At 39.8% G+C, this 23,793-nt stretch overlaps 1 protein-coding gene across 1 annotated transcript in view; it reads left to right on the forward strand.

Moving 5' to 3' along the window:
* The window catches only part of LOC122815006 (F-box only protein 47-like), a 1,240,869-nt gene that overhangs the window by 723,622 nt on the left and 493,454 nt on the right, over nt 1-23,793 (forward strand). Inside the window, exon 5 of the mRNA XM_044087259.1 lies at nt 13,228-13,370. Within this exon, the coding sequence (XP_043943194.1) occupies nt 13,228-13,370 (143 nt within the window). The remainder of the gene's footprint in view (nt 1-13,227; nt 13,371-23,793) is intronic.

Raw genomic sequence — 23,793 nt, forward strand, 5'->3', positions numbered from 1 at the left:
TGTTGTGAACATCTAATGAAGCCTTATTAAATGAACTAGTGTTTGGAGAATTCATTCAAGACTTGGTCCATAAAGGAGAGACTGCCACCTGTTCAGCATGAGTTTGGGTAATTAACAGATAAAAATTTTCATTCTCAGTCTCATTACAGTGTTTCTGGCTAATTATGTTACCGTACAGTCTTATCACTTCTTACAAGTGGTTGGGGGAAATGTTTCATTTTGTACTTGTACATACATGGACAAACAACTGAAGGGGATGTTGGGAAAATGTTTCATATTGGTTCTTGTACATATATGGGCAAACTACTGAAGGGGGTCGTTGGGGAAAATGTTTCATTTGGTGTCAATGAAGTGCTTGTGCAGATATGAACAGACATCTGAAGGAGTTGTTGAAGAAATGTTTCATTCTGGTGTTTGTGCATACATACATGGACAGACTACTAAAGGGGTCATTTGGGGAAAATGTTTAATTTTACTGTCAATAAAGTGCTTGTGCATACATGAACAAACTACTGAAGGGGTTGTTGGGGAAATGTTTTATGTTGGTGTCTGTGCATATAAGAACAAACTACTAAAGGGGTCATTTGGGGAAAATGTTTAATTTTACTGTCAATAAAGTGCTTGTGCATACATGGACAAACTACTGAAGGGGTTGTTGGGGAAATGTTTCATGTTGGTGTCTCTGCATTTAATAACAAACTACTGAAGGGGTCATTAGGGGAAATGTTTCATTTGATGTCAGTGAAGTGCTTGTGTATATATGGATAAACTACTGAAGGGATCATTGAGGGAAATATTTCATTCTGGTGCTTGTGCATACATACATGGACAGACTACTGAAGGGGTCATTTGGAGAAATGTTTCATTTTGCTATCAGTGAAGTGCTTGTGCATACATGGACAAACAACTGAAGGGATTGATGGGGAAATAGTGTCATTTACTGCCTATGCATACGTGATTAAACTACTGAAGGGACTGATGTGGAAAATGGTCATATCTGTGTATGAGGCGTTAAAATAAATTTGTCCAGTTGTAGCTATTTTTATTTTATTACATTATATCTGAGGTACATCCGTCAATAAAGTTAGCTGTAGTTGTTGGATGCAGTGTCTGTTGATGGATAAAAGTGACTGACACTGTTATTTGCTTAAAATAAGCATTTAATATTCTGGTTTTGCAGAAGTAATGTGCATAATTTTTTTCACTTTCTGTAACAGTCAAGTATCAGCATTGCACTCAGTAAGTAGCTGTCTGTGGTGGTCTGTGCAGGGTGTGTGTGATAGCAACTGATCATTGGCAGAGTGTTGCACTGAGTAGTGTTGTACTGTAACAGCACTTAGGTCTGATGTTGTCCTTTTCATTCTTCCTCAATGGGTTATGGATCAGATCTGATGTTGTCCTTTTCATTCTTCCTCAATGAATGAGTTATGGATCTGATCCTCGGATCTGACTCTGCTGCATACTACAGACTTTGGATTCAACTGTGGAGCTCCATCCTCAATGCCTCAGGTCTTGTTTTTTGCCATCGTGCTCAAATGGAGGGTCCTTGTTTCAAACAATTACATCAGTAATTTGTAAGAGATTTTTTTTGTATTCTTTGAATAATTATTTTTCTTCCCTTATTTCTCAACATCCCTCTTCATTTTTTGATACATCGTTAGGTTTTCTTTCTATTTCTAAATAGTATTTTACTTGCTTTTCACTGTAGTTGGTATTCTCTATCTTGCCCATAACTCAGGGTAATTCTTTATTACTATTGCTGGTAATTCTCTTTCCTTTACTTTTTTCTAACCTAAACAAAAAAATCTTTTTCTACCTTACTTTACTTGCTTTTTATTAGCAAATCCCTTTTATTCTAGGACTGTTGATCTCTTCTCTCCTGTCATGGCTGACAAAACAGGGTTCAAAAAATGCATTTCTTGTGGGCATAAAATCCCTAACTCAGATGCCCACAAGGAGTTTGTCTATTGCTCAGAGCCAACCATCTGACTACTAGTTGCAATATTTGTACTGCTTTCAATTCCAGGGCTTTGGCTGACAGACACAGCAAACTTATTTTAAAAGGACTTCTTCCTCCTGCTTCAACACCTACTTCTGGGGCTCAAACCTACAGCAAATCTACTAAATCTGTTCCTTTGGAGCATTGAAAATGCTCTCTGCTGAAGTCCCTTAAGACTTCTTCTGAACCACCAGCTAAAGTTCAAAATTCTTTGGATCGATCCAGTTTAGAATATCAGTCAGCCCTATGGTTCTTACCTCAGATGCCAGGCCTTCATATCTGAAACCTGGCACCTAACACAGCCAAAGAACTCGCTCACCAGCTTTCATCCTGGATCTGATCTCTTCTACTCTGCACTCTCCCTTTATGCAGACTCCTAAGAAACATTCCAGGCTGCAGTCCACCACATCCTTCAAGTCCTCCAGAAGTTTATCAGAAGTGGATGTGGATAAGATGATGCTAAAAATTCTTAGAGCTCAGATCCAGATGGGGGTCATACCTGCTCTGTCACGTCACCTGTTGGATCTGTGAGTGCTGCATCTGCTTCTCATATGATACTGTCTCATTCTCCAATCCATCCTACAGTGTCGGTGCCCCAGGATCTGACAGTCTTGAGAGGTCCATAGTCAGAGGCAAAGAAAATCACTTCTTCAACTCCAACAGCATCCCTGACAAGTTCTGCTCCTATACCTTCAGATTGGAACAAGTCTCAGAGCCAGAGTGTTGGTGTCGGATCTGTGCAACTGGGATCTACTCTGATGTTATTGGATATGTCTTTGCCCCTCGGAACCTTGGCATTGGACAGCTTGGGTCCAGTTCCACCCTCCAGGTGCAGATCCAGTAGGAATCATGATCTACCCTGTACTGGAAGTCTTCAGTCCAGTGCAGGTGGCCACAAATTCTCCAGGTCTGTCTGCCTTTGAGGTTGTGGAAGTGGCTTTTCCTCTTTCTAGAGAACCGGTCTCTCACCCCTCTGATCCACTCCCTATTCCCTCCTTGATTCTGAGCTCTGAGTCGATCAAGCCTATTTCACATGGACAGCCAGTTCCAGCTAGCTTTCAATTAGTTGCCATACAGGAACTCCCCCTCTCTTCAGATACATTCCTGAGCATACTCCAGAGGAGATCCATCAGAAGAGAATGTGTAAGAGGCAGCACATAGATTGCTAGCTTGAATCTCTCATGGAGGATACTGATTATGATGCAGGAGAAGGGTCCCCCAGATCACCACCAGATGATGTCTTCTTTGGATACATATTAGTGACCCTCAGGCAGAAAGGTGGTTGGTCTTCTGATAATCCTTCTCCAGAGGAATCACTATTTTTGGAAGAGTTTGGTTCTGGTCCATCTACATCTTGGGTTACCCCCCCCCCCAGCAGATGACCTCATTGATTTAGTTTCCCACTGGGCATGGAAAGAGATGGATACCATTGAACCCATTCCTAGGCAACCTGATAAATTCTTAACTCCTCCTAAATCTAGACCCCACTAGAGAAAATGAGTCCCAGTAGATGCTATGGTGGTAGCAGAAGCCACTAAAAAAGAGCTAGCTAGGCTATGCAAATAAAAATAAAAAAGAGCCTTCTATCATTAGTCTCAATTTAGATAAGGCTTTTGACTCAGTTAATTGGTCGTACGTGCTTAAAACACTTAAAATGTATAATTTCTCACCTTAGCTAATTCCATTAATTTCTAAGTTGTATTTGAATTCTTGTGCTTGTGTTAAAATAGTTTTTTTTCTTTCTAATTCCTTTAAATTAAAAAAAGGCACAAAACAAGGTTGTAATTATCACCGTTACTTTTGTATTAGCTATAGAACCCTTTGATAATAGTATTAGATTCAATAAGAACATTAATGGTATCAAAATAAAAAAAGATTTCAAACTAAGACTCATATCTATGCTGATGATATTTTACTAACAACAGGAAATATAGAAAATCCATTAAAACATATAAGTTCTATGAGTCAGTTTGAAGAAATCGCAAACTTAAGATTTAATCATAATAAAACAGGTGCATTATTAATTAATACAAAATTGAAACAATCATACAAAAATTACTCTAATTTCAACTGGAATAGCAATCAGATGAAATACCTTGGTATAATCATTATGCCTAATAGTAATGGAATGATATAAACAAACTTTCAACAGGTTGTTGATAAAATTTTAAGTTTACTCACAAATTGGAACAAATTATTCTCTACCATGGAAGAACGATTAATGCTCATTAAGATGGTAATTCTCCTTAAAATATTGTTTGTCTTACAATGTTTAGTACTATCACCAAAACAAAATTGATGAAGAGGATAATACTCTACCTAAAAATGTTGGCATCCTAATAAACCAAGAGTTTCCTTTAATTGGCACAGAAAAGTTTGGGATGATGGTGGAATAGGATTCCCTGATATTCAATTGTATGCTGTCATACAAAAATTATTCTAACTTCAATTGGAATAGCAATCAAATGAAATACCTTGGTGTAACCATTATGTGTAATAGTAAAGGAATGGTACAAACAAACTTTCAACAGGTTGTTGATAAAATCTTAAGTTAGTCACAAATTGGAACAAATTCTTCTTTAGCATGGAAGAACAATTAATGCTTATTAAGGTGGTAATTCTCCCTAAAATATTGTTTGTCTTACAGTGTTTAGATTTATCGTCACAAAAAAAAATTGAAGAAGATAAATAATATTCTACTTACATTTTTTGGCATCCTAATAAACCAAGAGTTTCCTTTAATTGGCACCGAAAAGTTTGGGATAATGGTAGAATAGGATTCCCTGATATTCAATTGTATGCTGCTTCAACAATTGTAAAAGTCATGGCGTTGTGGATAACTCATATATTTCAAAATGGAAACAAATACATCAAGAAATATTATTAGTAAATAGTAAATATATCATAATCAATCATAAACAAATAGTACCTAATAGTTTTATTTGGTTATTAAAAGATTTTTGCATAAATGGTATTATATCCTTTTTTCAAATTCCCTACTTAAATAACATAATTTGCTGTTTCCAAATGTTCACATTTTCTAACCATTGTATTAAAGACTTAATATTTTCTATGTTTCCGATTGCATATACAAATGACTGCTTAGAAACTCATAACCTCAACAAAATGCTAGTATTAAAACAACAAAGTAATTGAATTTATTGGTACCGATTCTTAAATGGTACTGATATATATATATATATGTGTATATATATATATATATATATATATATATATATATATATATACACACAAATAGTATCCGCGGTGGTACTGCGGTAGCGTTGTTGCCTCACAGCAAGAGGTTCTCCCATTCGATTCTCGGCTGGAGTGCGGGGAGTGCCTTCTGTATGGAGTCTGCATGTCCTCCCCGTGGTTGGGTGGGCGTTCAAAAGACATGCGTAAATGGGCGTGCCTTCGTTGAAGGTTGAACGTCGAGCTGGCAACTTGGCATTTGTGAAAGTCTACTGCCAATCATTAGCGGACCGGAGTTCCGCTGTGGTAAAACCTAACCAGGAAAAGCCGAAAGACAAACAACAACAATCGAGGTTCTGAGAATTGGTTAATTCTATAAATGTTTAGAGACTTTGTGAACACGGAGGTAAATAAGTTATCTAACCTAGATAAGAAATCATTCCCCAAATCATTAGAATTCTTAATAAATATCAGTAATAATGCAATGAAAAATAAATCATATTTGTCACAAATTTATAAAATTCTTAAGGTAGATTTCACATATTTAGACAATTCCTATTGGAACTACTCCTAAAAAATTAATAATGAAGACTTCTGAAATTATTATTAAAATCTACAGATAAAACTACATTTTCATTATATTGGAAAAGTTGCACTTGGAAATTTTTACCTAGAGCTTTTGTCACTCCTAACAAAATTACAATTATGTATAAATCAAATAGAATTAAATGCTGGAGATGTGATTCTAAAATAATAGCTGATTGGATGCATATGATATATCAATGCAAAGTCATCTCCCCTTTTTGGAAAGAAATTAACTTCATTCAAGCTTTATGGTCAGATAGATGTAATATTTTACAAATCTTTAGTTTTATTTAATGCTTTGATTTCTGAGATAATCCCAAAAACCCTAGTGCCCCTTTTTTGGTCTATTTTTCATTACTAAAAATTGGAAAAGTAAAGTTTTTCCCTCTAGTGATGACTTTATTAGTATGGCAAAAATTATTTGCAGCAGTGAATTGCATACTATAAAGATGAGAACGTCTAATATTACACATTTGTATAAATCTTGGCTTAAACTTAAAGACTTGCTTGAAAAATATGAATTGTTGTTAATGTATAACTGATGTATTCATCAAATGTGGACCTATGTAAATAGTTATTTGTTTGTTTTACAATTAATTTGTTTATTTATTGTTTTAAAACCAAAATAAAAAAGAGCTATCAGGACAAAGCTCTTCTGTCCATCTGACAAGCAGAGAGTCTAGGGCATTGGACAGATTTGGAAATCAAGTTTTTGCCTCAGTGATCTTTGCCTTGAGGTCTCTTAATTTACCTGCCATATTTCACAATACTACAGAGAGAGCTGACTAAGAAACTATCAAATTCTCTCTCTCAGCCCATGTCTGCAGAGGATTTCAAAAGATCATCCTCTCATCTGGTCACTATTATGTCATTTTCAAATGTTTCCATGAGGTTGATCTCTCATACAGCTGAAGGTACCTAATGGGCTACTGGTTCAGGCATTGCCATAAGGAGACATGCCTAGATGCGACTGTGCAACTTTGCAGAGCTTTTCAAAATGTCTTTCATCAACTCTCCCTTTGATGGTAAATGTTTATTTGGTCCATCAGTAAAACAAACGTTTACCCACAGTGAACACGAAGGAAAGACTGTGTCTGCCATGGGAATCAAGTTTTCTACCTCTCAACAAACCTTTTCTAGGAATCAAAGAAGTGGTAAAAAATGTAGTTGCCCAAATGTCAGGGACCTTTCCAAGATCTGCTCAGGGACAATTCTTCCCGAGGCAGAGGAGGCAGTTCCAATGGTAAACATCACCCTAGACACAGAGAAGGCCTGCAAAATTGGGGTTTCCGCAATTCCTTTCCAGAAAACCCTTCTAGCACTCCTTAAATGCTGCCTAAATGTCCACCTCTGTAGGCAGTTAGGGGATGATTGTCCTTGCACCCAGATGCCTGGAAAAATATGACAGAAGATTTATGGATGCTAAGAATAATATCCAGAGGTTATTCCATTCCATTTTTCCAACTCCCTGTCTGCAAAAGGAAGAAGCTTCCCAATGTTCCACCCAGTCAGATGAAGGCAGCAGCACAAGAAATTCAAATGCTGTTGGACAAAAAGTCATCCAAAAAGTCCCATCAGACCAAATAGGATTCAGAACTTAATCATGCTTCTTTTTAGTGCCCAAAAAGGCAGGGTCTGTGTTAGATAGACGAATGCTTAAATATTCAGATCTCTAAAGGTCGACCTTTAGAGATCATACATTTAAGTGTTCGAATATTTTTAAAAATTAGAAAAAAAACAACAGTAAAAAAAAAAAAAGCGAAAGGGTGTAAGCAGGGGGACAAGCCCCCCAGAACCCCCCACACCCCCCGCTACTTAAATATATCAACTCCAAGATCACGCTACAGTGTAGGGAATGGGAAATTTCCTGTTTCCGCACTGTAGTGCATTGAAGTGCGATCTCGGAGTTGGTATATTTAAGTAGTGGTGGGTGTGGGGGGTGCAGGGGGGCTTGCCCCCCCTTCTAAAACCCTTTCATTTTACTTTTTTTTTTATTTTGTTTTATTAGATATTCAAACACTTATTTGTTCGATCTCTAACGGCCGACCTTTAGAGATTCGAACATTTACGTGTTCTCCTATCTAACATAGACCCAAAAGGCAGAGGACCTCAGACCAATTCTAGATCTGAGGAAATTGAATCAGTACATGAAAAAAATCAAAGTTCTGAATGGTCGTGGTACAGTCCATTCTGCCATTTCTTCACAAGGATGAGTGGATGTGCTCTATAGATCTTCAGGATGTGTACTATCACATCAAAATAGGCAGGCACTCCAGAAGACATTTGTGCTTTTGGCTGGGAGCCATTCACTACCAATTCAGAGCCCTGCCCTTTGGACTCACCACAGCCCCCAGGATATTGTTTAAATGTATGGCAGTGGTGGCAGCTCACCTGAGACTCAAAGGTTTCTGAGTGTATCCATATCTAGACGACTGGCTTCTCACCGCCCCTCCATGCATCTCCTTCAACAATCTAGGGACTGTTAGCTCTAGATTTGTCAAACACTGGGAATAACAATCAATTATGCCAAATCAAAGTTGACACCAATTCAGAGCCTACAGTTTATTGCTGTACATCTGAACACAACAATGCAAATTGCATCAGTACCAACTCATCGCATAGACATGCTCAGATCTCAGGTTCATCAGATCCTTTCCCATCCACCCCTTCCAGCCAGATTCATTCTAAATGTGCTGGAATCTATAGCAGCAGCAATAGTACTACTTCCTTTAGCACAATAGTATATGTGTGTTCTCCAATGGACTGTAGCTGTTCAATGGTCTATTCTTTGACAACCCTATCCTTTCTAGTCAAGCTTACAAGGATTTGCAAACACCACATACATTGGTGGATCGAGTTGGACAGCCTTTATCTAGGTAGACCCTTTATTCTACTGCCCCCACTGGCCACGATGACTATGGATGCCTCCCAATTAGGGTGGGGGGGCATTTCATGGGAAGGACAGTCCAAGGCACGTGGTCCCCCCACAGACTAATTCATATATCAGTGTACTGAAGATGAGAGCAGTCGTTTTAGCATTGCAGGCATTCCAAGATGCTGTTCCTCTAGGGACTATTACTATTCAGACTGACAATATGTCTGTTGTCTGGTATATCAACAAACAAGGAGGAACCCGATCTTACCCTCTTTGCAGAAAAGCTATGAGAGTGTGGCAATGGGATATTTCCACAAACTGCTTTCTAGTTGCAATGCACATCCTGAGGAAAGCCAACATATTAGCAGACAAATTAAGCAGGTCCATTCTGATGCCTCACAAGTGTTTTTTGTATCCCCACAACAACAAGTGCAGCAGGTATTTTGCCCTGATCCCCCCCTCAGGGGGAGTCACTGAGAGATGCTCTAGTCCACATTGGCCATCTGGTCTCCTTTATGTGTATCATCCATTTACCTTGATTTCCAAATTTCTACAGGAAGCAACCCAGTAAAAGAGCTCAGTCATCCTCACTGCCCCCTACTAGCCTTGGCAGCTGTGGTTCCCCTTCCTTTGGTTTCATCTTCTTTATTCATTGATACCAGACCAAACTCCAGATCTACTCTCATACCACTCAGGGATGAGTCATCCCAGTATCCAGGCCCTCAAACTGACTGCATGGTTTCTCCACTTCCAGTAATTTTCAGACAACCCAGGCTTTCTTCCCCAGTAAGCTCACCACAGCCCCCAGGATCTTCACAAAAAGATTCCACCAAGAAAGTTTACAAGAGTAAGTGGAAAGATTCTCCCTTTGAGCATTGAAAACTGATGCTGGCTGCTTTTCTGCCCTGATTTCTGCTGTTCTTGAAGTTTTGGCTATCCTTTCTAAAGAAGGAGCTAGTTTTTCTGTGATTAAACTACAATTGCCAGCCATTTCAAACTTTCATACAGGAGACAGAAATTATTCTTTGATCGCTTCCAAATTACATAATGCATGTCTAAAAGACATTTTTCTCAGCAGTCCACCAATAAAGGATCCTTCACCTCCCTGGGATCTGACTGTTGTGCTGCAAGGGCTGACTCAAAAACCCTTTGAACCTTCAGTAAAAAATGTTCTAAAATTTCTTTCATGGAAAGTAGCCTTCTTAGTAGCTATCACCTCTGCAAAAAGAATTTCTGAACTCCAGGCTGTCTTATCAAAAACTCCCTGCATTATTTTCCATAATGATATGGTTACTTTATGAACAAACCCTTCTTTTTTTACCTAAAGTGGCTTCTGAGTCTAACATTAATAAAAATCAAGGTACAGACAAATTCTGATTCTTTTAACATTAACCAATCCATTCATTTACTGGTTTTCTTTTTTAAATTTTTCAAACAAAGGAGAATACATGGTACATCTCCTAAATGTGCACAGGCAATTGCGCTTTTATCTACATAGAGCAAAACAAATCAGATCAGCTACTTGTTTCCTACTCACCAAAAAGACTGGGTTATCCAATTTCTAAAGCTACATTAGCTAATTGGATTACAGATTGCATTTCTTGGATCTATTCTCAACAAGGCATCTCCCTACTAAGACCACCTAAAGCCAACTCAACTAGATCTATGACCATTTCATCTGCTTTCTGGTCAAGAACCTCTATTGATGATATCTGCACAGCAGCCACTTGGTCCAATGTTCACACCTTTGTAACTCATTACAAATTGGATCTAATATCCAGAAGTAGAGCTGCCTTTGGCTCAGCAGTACTCTGGAATATCCTTCCATGAAGGCCACCCAAGATTGACATAGCTGGGGACTCTGTCCCATTCATTAAAGAGGAATGAAAAGGACAACATCAGATTTAAAAGTTATATACTCACCATAACTTGGCAGCTGTGTTGTCTATTTTTATTCTTCCCCAACTTTCCCCACCATCCATCCCCCTTCCCAAATCTTATTCAAGAACCTTTTGGACTATTATTAGAACTTATAGTTTTGGGTTTGAGCCTTATTTTTTTTCAGCTGTTCCTTTCTATATTTAATTTATGGGGGGTTTTATGGCATCAGACTCGATCTGAGGTATTAAGGATGGACTATGGCATTATGGGTAGAGGAAGGAGCTCAAGAGGTGGATCCAAAGTCTTTAGTATGAAGACAAGTGGAATCCGAGGATTGGATCCATAACCCATTCATTGAGGAAGAATGAAAATGGACAACACAAATGCCTGATTATGATGAGTACATAACTTTTAAGTCTCCAGTTTAGTTTTTGGCTGTTCATTCATTGTATGCGATGTCCTTTTCCCTTTGTCAATTTTATCCATGTTCTTTGATTTCTTCTCCCAGACACTCAGCAGTATAATATATGTCTCTGGACATTTGTTCTTTTACTTTTCATCCCAGTCTAACACCAGAATGGTACACAGAAGATAACTAACTGTCTTTCTGGAGGGGTGAGGAAGGCAGGCACTGTTCTCAGAAAGACTGAATATATTTTCTTTCTTGTGATTTTTTTTGTTTAGACAATCATAAGTCAAGTGTTAGTTAAAAGACAGTATAGTATTGGCCAGTTTCTGCATAAATATATCCCAGTTTCTTAGCAAATGCTATGAAATAGTGTAGTCTTCTACAAAAATTATATTTGATGTTTACTAGACTTTTTGGCAGCATGTACTGTTGTGAGCAGCACTTGTCCAGAATGAAGAATATGAAAAGCAAATTGACATCTGTTATCAAAGATGCACATCTGCATATACAGTTTGCATCACTGCTTCAACAGTTGATACAAAGGCAACTTGTGCAAAAGCAAGCAATGTCAGACATCCTATTAACTGTGGTCTTAGATGTCAACGCATTTTATTCTGATTTTTGACATTTGTTTACCCTTTTTGGTAAAAATTTCATCCAGATTTGCACAGTTATAATATTTTTAAAACTTATATATGCATTTGCACCATTACATCTGTGCTGTTCTAGCAAGGATACTATTTGTAAATGCCTCACATTGTAAGCATGCTTCCTGTCTAAGAAGAATACAGAAGTGATTCTGAAACCAGCAGTGTATGTTTTTGTTCCATGGCTGAGGTGCACCACTGACTGCAGAGTGTATAAAAAGCCAATACATCTTCAGTATGTTAATGCAGACCTCTGAGCTGTTCCAGGCATGATAAGTGCCCCCCAAACTTAGAAGCTTGGATAACCATGCTGTAGATAAAAGCAAGGGGCTGTTGGAATATTTCAGTTATATTTCCATGTGAACAGTGTACAAATGAAGGTAGTCTTCTATGGTTTTCACTCAGATATTTTTAACTACAGTTCCCCCCCAAGTACCTCTAGGAGTTCCCTCAAACAACAGCAGTGTTTTGTATCAGCTGAGAGGAAATCACTCTTTTCTGTTTATTATTGTACTTGAATGTGAAACTAGGTTGCAGATTGTGGTATGGCTACTAGGAAAGCATATATTTGGTCACTTCATCACTCAAGATAGATCATTTTGGTTGCTAAGTTGTATACCTCTCAGCTACTTAGTGATGATGCTTGCAACTGACCCCACATCAGTGAAACTTGGAAGCACATCATTGTAATAGTTCTCTGGGCTGGTGAGTGTTAGGGGTCATCCTGAAATGTGCATGGTCTTAGTGATGGGAGGATGAAGCCTGACTCACAGGTCACTGAAATCCTGGCAGCCCAAAGGAAGTAGGTATTCCTTCTATATGGTGGGAATGAGCCACCCAACCACCTTTTATGGCTGCATGGAAGATGACTGCCAACATTGCTGTTGTCTGAGGGAACTCCTAGTGATATTGGGGCATGTAGTTAAAAGCTCTTGCCACCAACACCAAGCCATCCAACAGTGAAGTGCTGATAGTTGGTACAGTTTACTTATTTTTTTCATGCAATATAACTGGAACATGGCTTACATGAAAGAAAAATGTGGCATTCACTATCACACATCAGTGCCTATGTAGGAGTCTGTCAGAGGCATTATTCCCATCTTGAAAATGTCCATGAAATGAACACATCCAAGGTCTGCTTTGCAAGCCATTATCTGAGACAGAAAAGGGCACACTGGTATCTTTCTATCCCCTTCATCTGTCCTAGCAACATTCTCAAACCCAGCTTAATCCCTTCAGTGTCATCTTTATTTCTTTTGTTTCCCTTTCCTTATGCAGTTCTCCCCAACCCTTGATAATTTAAGTTTTGGCTGTTGTCTGTGAAATCTTTAAGCAGGAACAATCACTGTACTCATATATAAACATAATTTTGGACACTATCAGCTAACAAGTGTCTCTATGTTTAAATTGTCAAGGTAATGATAAATAGCTACTCTTTTATATAACATGATCAGTTTGCATCCTAAAAAAATCATATCAGTTGAGTGAAACATAAGCTTATTGTAACTGGTTTACTTGTTTTCCTGTTGTTCTACATATGTCATTCTGGAACCCAGGGATTAATGATCTGCTGGGACACACAGCATTAAACTATACAGGAGTAATCTACTCTTTATCAATCTGTTTGCACTTTCAGTGGTTCCTCAGATATGGATTCTGGAAAATACTGCCCGCCTACTCATCTTATGTGGAAACAGCATCTGCTTTACTTTTATGGCCAGTAAAGCAGTAAATGGGCGAATCATTGAAGTGTCTCACCTAATGGTATTCTTATCTTTGGTAAGCACATGATCTTGGCATTTATCATGAATTTATTCTTGTTAAAGGAGAGCTCTTCGCAGTCACATACTATTTTTGATTCTTTTCCTCCTAATGGCTTCTCATGTAAGCAGTGAGTGTATATTTTCCATATGTGTATGTGGTATTGTAGTATAAAATAATGAAGCAGAGATCACTGGTCCATGAAGTAATAAAGGTTTATTGAAAAAGAAAAAGAATACTGGTGCAGACTCTTCTTGTACATACAGGTAAGGCAACAAAAAATATTTATGACCTTTTCTGTTAGTCCCACAAAAACAAAATACACACTTTCTCATACTAGTTTAATGCAGTCCAAAGGTGCTTTCAGCCATCTTGTTTCTGGATTCCTACTGTATGATGTCCAGACTTCTGGTTATTTTGGAATGTCTTCTTCTTTGCCATAAGCAAACTCCCCAGAACCCTTTTCCAGGCATAAATGCCTGCCTTCATTGAGAGGCAAACTTTTCTCACTAATGGAACCATAGCCTCCCATTAATAAAACATTTATTGGAAAAATAGCTCATTGACAATTCCTTTGGGAAGTCTCTATAGCTAATACAAAGATGTAGATGAAAATTATTTCCAAAAATACTCTATTTACATCAGAGTTATTTACATTATGTCACTTCTATTTAACAGCATTTTGTCACATTACACCATATTACATTTGGCATCCTGTTTCACCTTGAAACTATCAGTTTCTGGCCCTCTGAATGGAATAAGAGCCTCAGATAGGCCATCTGCATTGTGGTTATTCAAGCTTGACCAATGTTTTACAGTAAATTTAAATGGCTGTAAGGGAAGCGTCCACCTGCAAAGCTTAGTATTCCCATTCTTTTTCTTATATAGTAACATTAGAGGGACAAGGTCTGTGACCATTGTAAAGACTCTCCCTATGTGAAAATACAATATTGATGAGAGTGACCACTTAACTGTAAATCATTCCATCTCGATAGTGAAATACCTGATGGTCATCATTAGATCAATGTTGCAGTAGCCTAAACATTATGGGAAATATCTTGATAAGGATCGTATATATGGCTAGTATTCAAAACTTTAGGACACCTTCCACATGCCCTTATGTCATGAGAGCATGCATGTATAAAAGTAGACCTACAGGTGCCAAAATTCAGAACCTCTTTGTCATTGAATCTACCAGTAAGACTTGCTCTTTGTTTCATCTTCAGTGGTTCGGCAGTTAGCTAAGTAGATAAGTACCCTGTTAGGGATCTACATTACTTTATTTCTGTGAAAAAATTATTGTATCTGAAGTTGTCATTTTCATTCATTCCTAAACTAATGGGTCTCAGATCTGACTAGATTCATGGATCCAACTATCAAGCTTCTCCCTTACCCATAATGCTTCCCCAACCTAGTGTACACCAGATCTCATTTGCCGCCATATTGCTCAGATGCAGATCTCCTTCTGTAGAGCTTTAAAGTGAGTTCTTCTCAATATTTTACAGTTGAAAGTTGTTCTATTTATAATAAATTATGTACCTATATATCTTTTCACTCTCCTCCCTCATTTCTATAAGTTTATTTGAGTTCTGTCCATCAGACTATACTCCCTTTTCCTACCTGTTCTTGTTGGGTACTCTTTAAGTACCATCACTGGTACTTTGTCTTCCCTTTCTATTAATTCTTTTCTTTCTACCCTTGAGAGGATATTTATCGTTAACATTGTCAGTATTTTTCTCTTTAACTAATTTTCTCAAAAAAAAAAGTATTGCTCTTCTTTACTCCTTACAATGGCTGGTAAACCTACGTGATATAAAAAAATGTATCTTCTATGGGCATGAGATCCCCAGTTCCAATGTTCACAAGGAATGTGTGTACTGTCTGGGTGCTGCCCATTTAGAAATGGACTACACTATTTGTGCTGACGTTAACTCCAGAGCCCTTAGTAACAGGAGGAATAAGTTGGTTCTTAAATGTCTTTTTCCATTTTCCTCTTCCTCTTCCTCTCCTGTAAATGAGGCTCAAACCCCCTCTAAGAAGTCTGAAAAGGGGAAGACCGATTCTACCCCCAAAGATAAATACTCTAAGAAAATGTCTCCAGACTTCACTACTACATTGGCTCCATCCTCTGAGCCACTTGCCAAGATTTCAAAAAAATCAGATCTGACACCTTCGGACCCTACTACATCGAAGCCAAGGTCTCCTCAGATCTGATCACTGGGGTTCTTTCTGGAGCCGATCTCCCCTCAGTGCCACTCTCCTTTTCTTCAGGAGACATCCAGGAGGCATTCCAGGCCACCATCAACCAGCTCTTCCCTTAGGTCCTCCAGGGGTTTGCCTGAAGCTGAAGGAGGAAACTGATGCAGAATAAGGTGAAGTCTCAAGACTGGAAAAAACTCCCTTATTAACCTCAACAAAATGTTGAGATCTCTCATCAAATCCTTTAAAGCTAGCTATGAAAACAGAATTGCAATAGATAGTAAAGACAACCACAAGGCCTTCTATAGTTATGTAAAGAATCTCCACAGCAATACCCAGATTTGCTCTGAGCTACTGCACAATGGTACCTCTTATACCGAGCCAACAGATATTGCCAATATACTGGCTGACAGATTCAGTGCCAGCTTTACCCCTCTCCCCCCCAAAGGACCAATTGCAGTACCAGTAGATTGCCAGGCACCCTGTATTACTGCTGCACAGGCTAAAACAGCACTGTCCAAGGCCAAGAATACAGCTTCTGTGGGACCTGACAATATCCCTGGCTGTGTTCTACATGAACTACAGAGTATAATGGCACCTCATCTGTGTGCACAGTTCAATCACAGCCTCACCTCAGGCTTTGTCCCTACCAAATGGCGCATTGCTACAGTCATCCCTCTCCACAAAGGAGGTGTGACTACAGACCCTGGGAACTATCGCCCCATTAGCCTGATGAGTCTGATATGCAAAGCTATGGAACACATCATCATGGACCTAATAAACAAGGACACAGGGGATCTCCAAACTCTGGATCCCACACAGTTTGTTTTTGTGAAGGGTAGATCATGCCCGCTCAACTTGGTCGACTTCTTTGAGTCAGTCACCAAAGCTGTGGATGAAGGCAAGGTGGTTCATACAGCCTACCTTGATCTATCCAATGCCTTTGACACCATTCCCCACACAGAAATCATAGAAAAACTCACTAAGCTAGGCATCAACGCCTACATCACTAAGTGGGTTGCAAAATAGCTCACTGATAGAATAGAACCCAGTGTTTTAGTAGCTGACTGCAAGTCAGACTGCTGACCAGTCACGAGTGGAGTACCACAGGGGTCGGTCCTGGGTCCTCTCCTGTTTGGTATCTACTTTTCTGAAGTCCAGGCCAACACAAAGGGACTCTGGTTGACAAAGTTCGCAGACGATTGCAAGTTGTGAGCTGTTATTAACTCACCAAGTGATGTTGACATCCTACAGAAAGGCCCCACTGAGACCAATGACTGGTGTCAGAACCATGACCTTATGCTCAATGCCAAAAAATGTGTCATCATCCCCTTTGGGAAAACCCCAGTTCCCATGAGTTACCACATCGATGGTAGTCCACTGAACACAGAAGTCGTTATAAGAGATCTGGGAATACAGGTTGACAGCAACCTCTCTTTTGACCACCACATTGCCACTGTGGTCAGAAAGTCCTTCTATGTGGCACATCTCATTACTAAGGGTTTTGCATCCAGGAAGAAAGAGGTCTTTGTCTCCCTCTACTCTTTCCTCATTAGGCCATTCATTGAGTACAATGCCCCATTTGACATGTACCTCACTAGACACCTGCAACAACTGGAGAGGCCGCAAAAGTACCTCACAAAGAGAATCCTAGACCTTAAACACTTGTCCTATATGGACAGACTCAAAAAACTATTGTCTGTCTCATGCCACCTACTTAGAGGCGATCTCTGCTTTACTTACAAAGCCAAGTCTGACCCAGCTCTGTTAGAAATGCTACATCTAAAGAAATGCCAAGCCCTCCACACCACATGCTCCAGAGACCTCAACTTCATTACCACAATCAACAGAACGTGCTGGAGGGACAAGTTCATAACCCAGAGACTGCCCATGCTATGAAATAGACTTCCCATACAGGTCAAGCAGAGCACCTCACTGGCCCTCTTCAAGAGAAATCTTGATGAATGGATGGGAAATAGAAAATTCACCCCAGGGATCACTCCAGTGGCTGTACTCAACAGAGGCACTGGGAACTAAGGTCAGGTGGCATGATGCCAAGGTAATCCTATGGGCTGGGCTTGTAAAGGCTCAAGGGTCATTAGCCTAGTACACACCTATGAAACTATGAACCTGTGATGAGGAAGTTCCGCAGAGCTTAGATCCAGATGGGGATGATCCCGGCTCCGTTTCCCATCGGACCTGTGAGCCTGCCCTCCTCTAAACCAATAATTATATCTCCTTCTCTGATCTGACCTACAGTTTTGGAGCCCTTGGATCCGAGAATCCTAAGGCTGTCCTTATCGGAGATGGTCCTTCAACTGCAACAGTGCCCATGAGTCACCTGGTTCTGATGTTAGAAGCATTGGCGCTGGCTCAGGGGAGGTTGGAGTTGACTCGGAAGTTCTCAGAGCTGTCTCTGCCCCTAGGAGTGATAGCATTGGACAGCTTGGGCCTGACTCCTTCTTTGAGGCAGGGTTATAGGGGAGTTCAGAGTTCATCAGCACATGGGTCTTTGGCTCCAGCACTCCAGACTTCTGTTTCTCCTAGCCTCTCCACCTTTGAGGAAGTGGAGATGGATTTCTCTTTACCTAGAGAGAGGACACTTTTGACCCCCTTGGATCTTGCTTCTATTACATCATTGGGTTTGAGTTTTGATCCTCACCTGTGTTCCATTAGGACAGCCTACCCAATTAAAACTCCAGACAGTCCCTAGGGACTTCCTGGCCACTTCTGATACCTCACCAGACCATCTCATTGATGAAATCCCTAGGAATAGGACTTATAAGAGGAGACACCTGGATTCCCCTCAAAAATATCTCACTGAAGACACTGATTTTGATGAAGGGGAAGGGTCCCCCAAATCTCCACCTGAGGATATTTCCTTCACCTGAGGGTATTTCCTTTGGGGAAATACTAGAAATTTTAAAACAAAGGGTAGATGGTCTTCCAAATCGTGTTCCCAGGAGGAGTCGGTGTTTCATGAGGCCTTCAGGTCTGGCTCTGCTACGTCTTTGGTGACCCATCTGGCTGATAAGCTAATAGATCTGGTCTCACGCTCCTCATGGAAGGAACTGAACACTGTAGAGCTGATCCCTAAGTGATCTGATAAATTTTAGCCACCCAGAAAGACAGGGCACACTGGAGTAAAGGGGTCCCAGAAGATGCTATGGCTGTGGCAGCAGCCACCAAGAAACAACTCATACAACACAGCACTTCTGTCCATTCACTTAACAGGGAGTCTAGGGCCTTGGACAGATTTGAGAAGCACATCCATGCCTCTGTGACTTTTGCCCTTTAGTTGCTAAACTACTTGGCACATTTTACCAGATTGCAAAGGATTTGATAAAGGAGCTCTCCAAATCTCTTTCTGGGTCCATGTTCATGGAGGATCTGAATAAGGTTTCTTCACAGCTGGCCACCCTTCAGTCCATATCTAATTTGTCCATGAGGCTGATTTTCCATGCTGCAGAGGGCACCTCAATTGTGGTTGGTTTGGGCACAGCTGTTGAAGACATGCCTGGATGCACTTGTGTGACTTTTCAGAGCCCTTCAACTCTTTTTTCATCAATGCCTCATTTAATGGATCTTCTCTTTTCAGCCCAAAAGTAAAACAAATACTCTCCAGAAGTAAGCAAGAGGGAAAGATCTTGTCTGCCATTGGGATCCATTTCTCTACGCCTCAGAGACGCTTTTCACAGAATCAGTGAGGAGGTAGGAAAATGTGTTTTTTTTTTAATCCCAAGGTCCTTTTCAAGACTCACTAGATGGTTCTCTCAGATGTGGGGGGGACTCTAATGGAAGACACCACCTTTATGGCAGAGGGGGCCTGCAAAGCCAGGGTTTAAGGGGTTCCTTCTTGGATAAAACCTACCATTGCTCTTGAAGGGTTGCCCAACTGTTGTTTTTTTTTTTCCTCTGGAGGCAGTCAGGAAAATGCTTGTCTCTGCACCTAGAAGCCTAGGCATCCATCACAACAGATTTCTGGGTGCAGAGGATGATATCCAGAGGCTGTTTCATACCATTTTCTCAAATTCCCTGCATAAAAATGAGGAAGGTTCCTACTGTTTTGCCCAATCAGAGGTATGTGGCAGCTGTAGAAATAAGAAAGCTGCTAGAAAAAAGAGTCATCCAAAAAGTCCCCCCGACCAGATGGGATCTGGAGTTTATTCATGGTTCTTTTTAGTGCCAAAGAAAACAGAGGACTTGAGACCCATTCTGGACTTCAGCAAACTAAATCAATATGTAGGGTACTCAAAGTTCTGGATGGTCACGGTTCAGTCTACCACTGCTATGAAAGGACAATCGGATGTGCTTGACAAATTTTCAGGACACATACTCTCACATCATAATGAACAGGTGCTGCAAAAAATATCTGCACTTCTGGCTGGGAGACAGTCATTACCAATTCATAACACTACCCTTTGGACTCACCACAGCCCCCAGCAAGTTTAACAAATGCATAGCAGTGGTAGCAGATCACCTAAGATTGCTAGGATTTTGGGTGTTTCCGTATCTAAATGACGGGCTCCTGACTGTTCTGACTAGGCATCTACTTCTAAAAGCAAGGGACTATTTGCTCCAGTTGTGTCACCATCTGGGCATCACAGACAGCTACAACAAATCACATCTCATTCCTACACAGGACCTGGAATACCTAAGTGCTCATCTAGACACAATCAGATAGCATCTCTACCTCCAGCAAGAGTCCAAACTCTTAGATCCTGGGTGGAAGAAGTGATCTCACACTTGTCCCCACCAGCACGATTAGTTTTACAGGTCTTGGGGTTATTGGCAGCAGCGATAACTCTCGTTCCATTATCCAGATATCATATGCAAATTCTACAGTAGAGCCTATCAGTTCAGTGGTCTATTTTTCAACAGCCCTTATTCACCACAGTCAGGATCACACAAATTTGCAAAGAGCATCTACTGTGGTGGATCCGTTTGAATAAAATTTCTCAGGCTCATCCTTTAATTTTACCTCTCACAGTAGCCACAGTGATCACAGATGCCTCCCATCTGGATTGGGGGGTATTTTTTGAGAAGGACAGTCCAAGGCACATGGTTCCCTCAAGAGGCCAGCTTGCATATCAATGCCCTGGAGATGAGAGCTGTCCTCTAGTGTCACAAGCATTCCAAGAGGGTCTTCTGTCCAGGACAATTGTGATTCAATCAGACAATATTTCTGTGGTCTGGTACATCAACAAACAGTGGGAAACAGGCCTTACCCTTTTTGTCACAAGGCAATGAGTGTGTGGCAGTGGGCAATCTCTTTTAGGCATTTTCTCATTGCAACGCATATACCAGGGAAATCCAGTATGCTTGCAGACAGGCTAAGCAAATCCATTCTAATACCTCATGAGTGGTTTTTCAATGTCAAAGTGGTGAAAAGAATTTTTCGTTGATGGGGCCAGCTGTGTTGCATTCCTTTGGGTCTCCCATCAACAACAAATGCAACAGGTTCTTTGCCCTGATCCCTCCTCTGGGGAAGTCACGAAAGATGTTCTAGTCCACAGTTGCCCCCCCCCCCAGTCTTGTTTATGCTTATCCTCCATTACCTCTACTCCACAAGTTTTTGCAGAAAGCCTACTGTTTAAATAGCTAAGTAATCCTCATTGCACCCTTCTGGCCTCATCAAATCTGGTTTCCTTTTTTGTGACCGCATCTTCTGTATCCACCCTGAATGCTGGACCACATTCAAGATCTTCTTTCTTATCCGACAGGGATAGTTCATCCAGATATATCAGGTCTCAAGTTGACTGTATGAATTCTCCAATTCCACTGATGGCTTGACAGCCCAGGCTCTCCAACCCAGTTCGACATATCTTTTTACCTGAGAAAAATAAGAAAAACACTGTAAAAGCAGAAGACTTTAGTAAACATATCGGTAAGTGCGTTTGCAGTTGAATACTGCTTCATCAGATCATTAAAATACACAAGTAAAATCCATAATATATACAAAAATCAATGAAGTGAACAACCAATGAACATATAAATAAATGTCACATGCTCAAAAGACTTGATACAATCAACACTTATCTAAATAAATTCCTCTGTTTTCATTTAGGTTTTAAAGAAACCTTATCATTTAAGCCAAAATGTTTGTCTGCCTGCAAATGCAAAATCCAGAAAAATTCCCTATTCTCCATCTTATTTACTAAATCACCCAACCTGCCATCATTTGCAGTAGTCTCAATTGCTTTAAACTTAAACTTATGAGTATCACCTCTTTGTAAAACATGTTTGGCTAGACTATTATTATTATTTAGCATCCTAATATCTCTAACATGTTCCCTCATCCTTTCAAATAAACAGCAGTTAGTCTTACCAATATAAAACTTTTACATTCAGAACTCTGTGTTAAATAAACCAAATTACATGTATAACAGTTAGCTAAAACTTTAAAATAATATGTTCTGTTCATCACAGGATGTATAAAATAGTTCTCCCTGTCAATCAAGTGACAAAAGTTGGAACGGCCACAGGGAATAGTACCTAAGTGACAAGGGAGCCCGCAGGAATTTTTGCAGGGGGGTGCAAACCCGGAGCACCGCCCCCAACTCCTCCCCCTCAAGGCACCGCCCCCAACTCCACCCCCTTCAGCCCTCCCAACGCGCACACACGCAGCCATTCCAGCATCTCATTACTTGGCTATTTCTCCCCAGTTGCCATAAACACTATTCAAAACTCTGTGTGCATACTGTTTTATGCATTACTTCTGCAATGATTACAGATACTTGGTTTTAATTTTCAACTTTTATTTCAAATTTTAGGGCCTCAGGGCCAATAGCCTAGTAACCTCCTATTTTATAGCACAAACACTGACAGACATTTGCTAAACTTAAACAAAGCAATAGTCTTACAATGAAAACAGACTTAGCATTAAAACTTCTCTACCTTTGAAACTCACATGCACGGAAACAGCATTGAAACCCACATTCAAATAAAATGCATCTGGCCAGTGGCAGGTTAAGGTTACCTTTGGACTGTTTTCAAATCATAGGCCCCTTGCACACATTTCAGAACCATACATAACTGCTTTGATTCACCTTCCTGATTGTATTAATTATAATATACAATAACTGAATTATATCCTTTGTTAATATAGCATACAATAACTGAATTATATCCCTTGTTAATATAGCACCACTTAGAGTGTGTTTTATAGTTTTGAACATTTTTCCATTAAGCAATGAAACAAAACATATGAACCAATAATGACAAATTGCCCAATTCAGAACATTTCAACCATAAAAGACCACTTAAACGTCTATCATTACAATCTACCAATATCAGTCAATATGCATAATCTCTGCAGAAGTAAAAGTCATCTGAATAATTTCACATTAAAGAGATCTGAAACTAATGGAGAGGTTGTTGCTAGAAAACAGCTTTATATTTCAGTGTTTCATCTACAAATTCAGTGCCTACTGCCCTTAAACAATAAATTGCCTATGTTACATTTAAAAAATGCTAAGCTTGTATATTGCAATAGAAATAAGTGGCAAGCGGAAACACAGGTTCATAGTTACTAGGCATCTCATCCAAAGGAGGACTGCAGCACTCCACCCCTTAAAATACACATGTGGTGGGAGTAGAACCTACAGCCCTCTACATTAAGATGCAAGTATGCTACCTACTGTGCTAATAAGACTGTTTTGAACTTCTACACCACAACAGTGATACCATTTGCTAAACAAAACAGTTGCACATTTTAAGCAGACTTAGCATAAGCAGTAGTAAACTTCTCTTCCATTGAAGCTCACAATTCCTTGAAAATAAATTCTACCTGCTGACTTTAAATATGGCATTTCACTCTCTCAAACACACACACATACCTCAACCTCTGTGAAAATCTGTATGGTTGAGAGGTATGACACACATACATACCCCGACCTCCTTAGAAAGTGGATAGAACAAAATTGTTGCATTAGTATGCATTTTCTGAGGATATGAAGTCTAAAACTCAACTTCAGTCTTCAATGATTTGCCAGAAAAGACAATTTTATGAGAAACAATCTGAAAATATGAGGCAAAATCTGGATAATTGTGAGGTATAAACCCCCCATACACCCCTCCCCTCCCTCTTACACACACACACACCTTTTAAACACACACACACACCATAGGCGCCAGAAGCTGTTAAAGGCTGGGGGGGCGGAGGGAGACAGGGGCACTTAGTGAACTAAAAAGGGTAATTTTTTATAACTATTTGCTACCACAGCATAGGTTCACTTGGAGG

Source organism: Protopterus annectens, chromosome 11.part0 (assembly GCF_019279795.1).
Source record: "Protopterus annectens isolate FY-2018-M chromosome 11.part0, PAN1.0, whole genome shotgun sequence".
Lineage (NCBI taxonomy): Eukaryota > Metazoa > Chordata > Ceratodontiformes > Protopteridae > Protopterus > Protopterus annectens.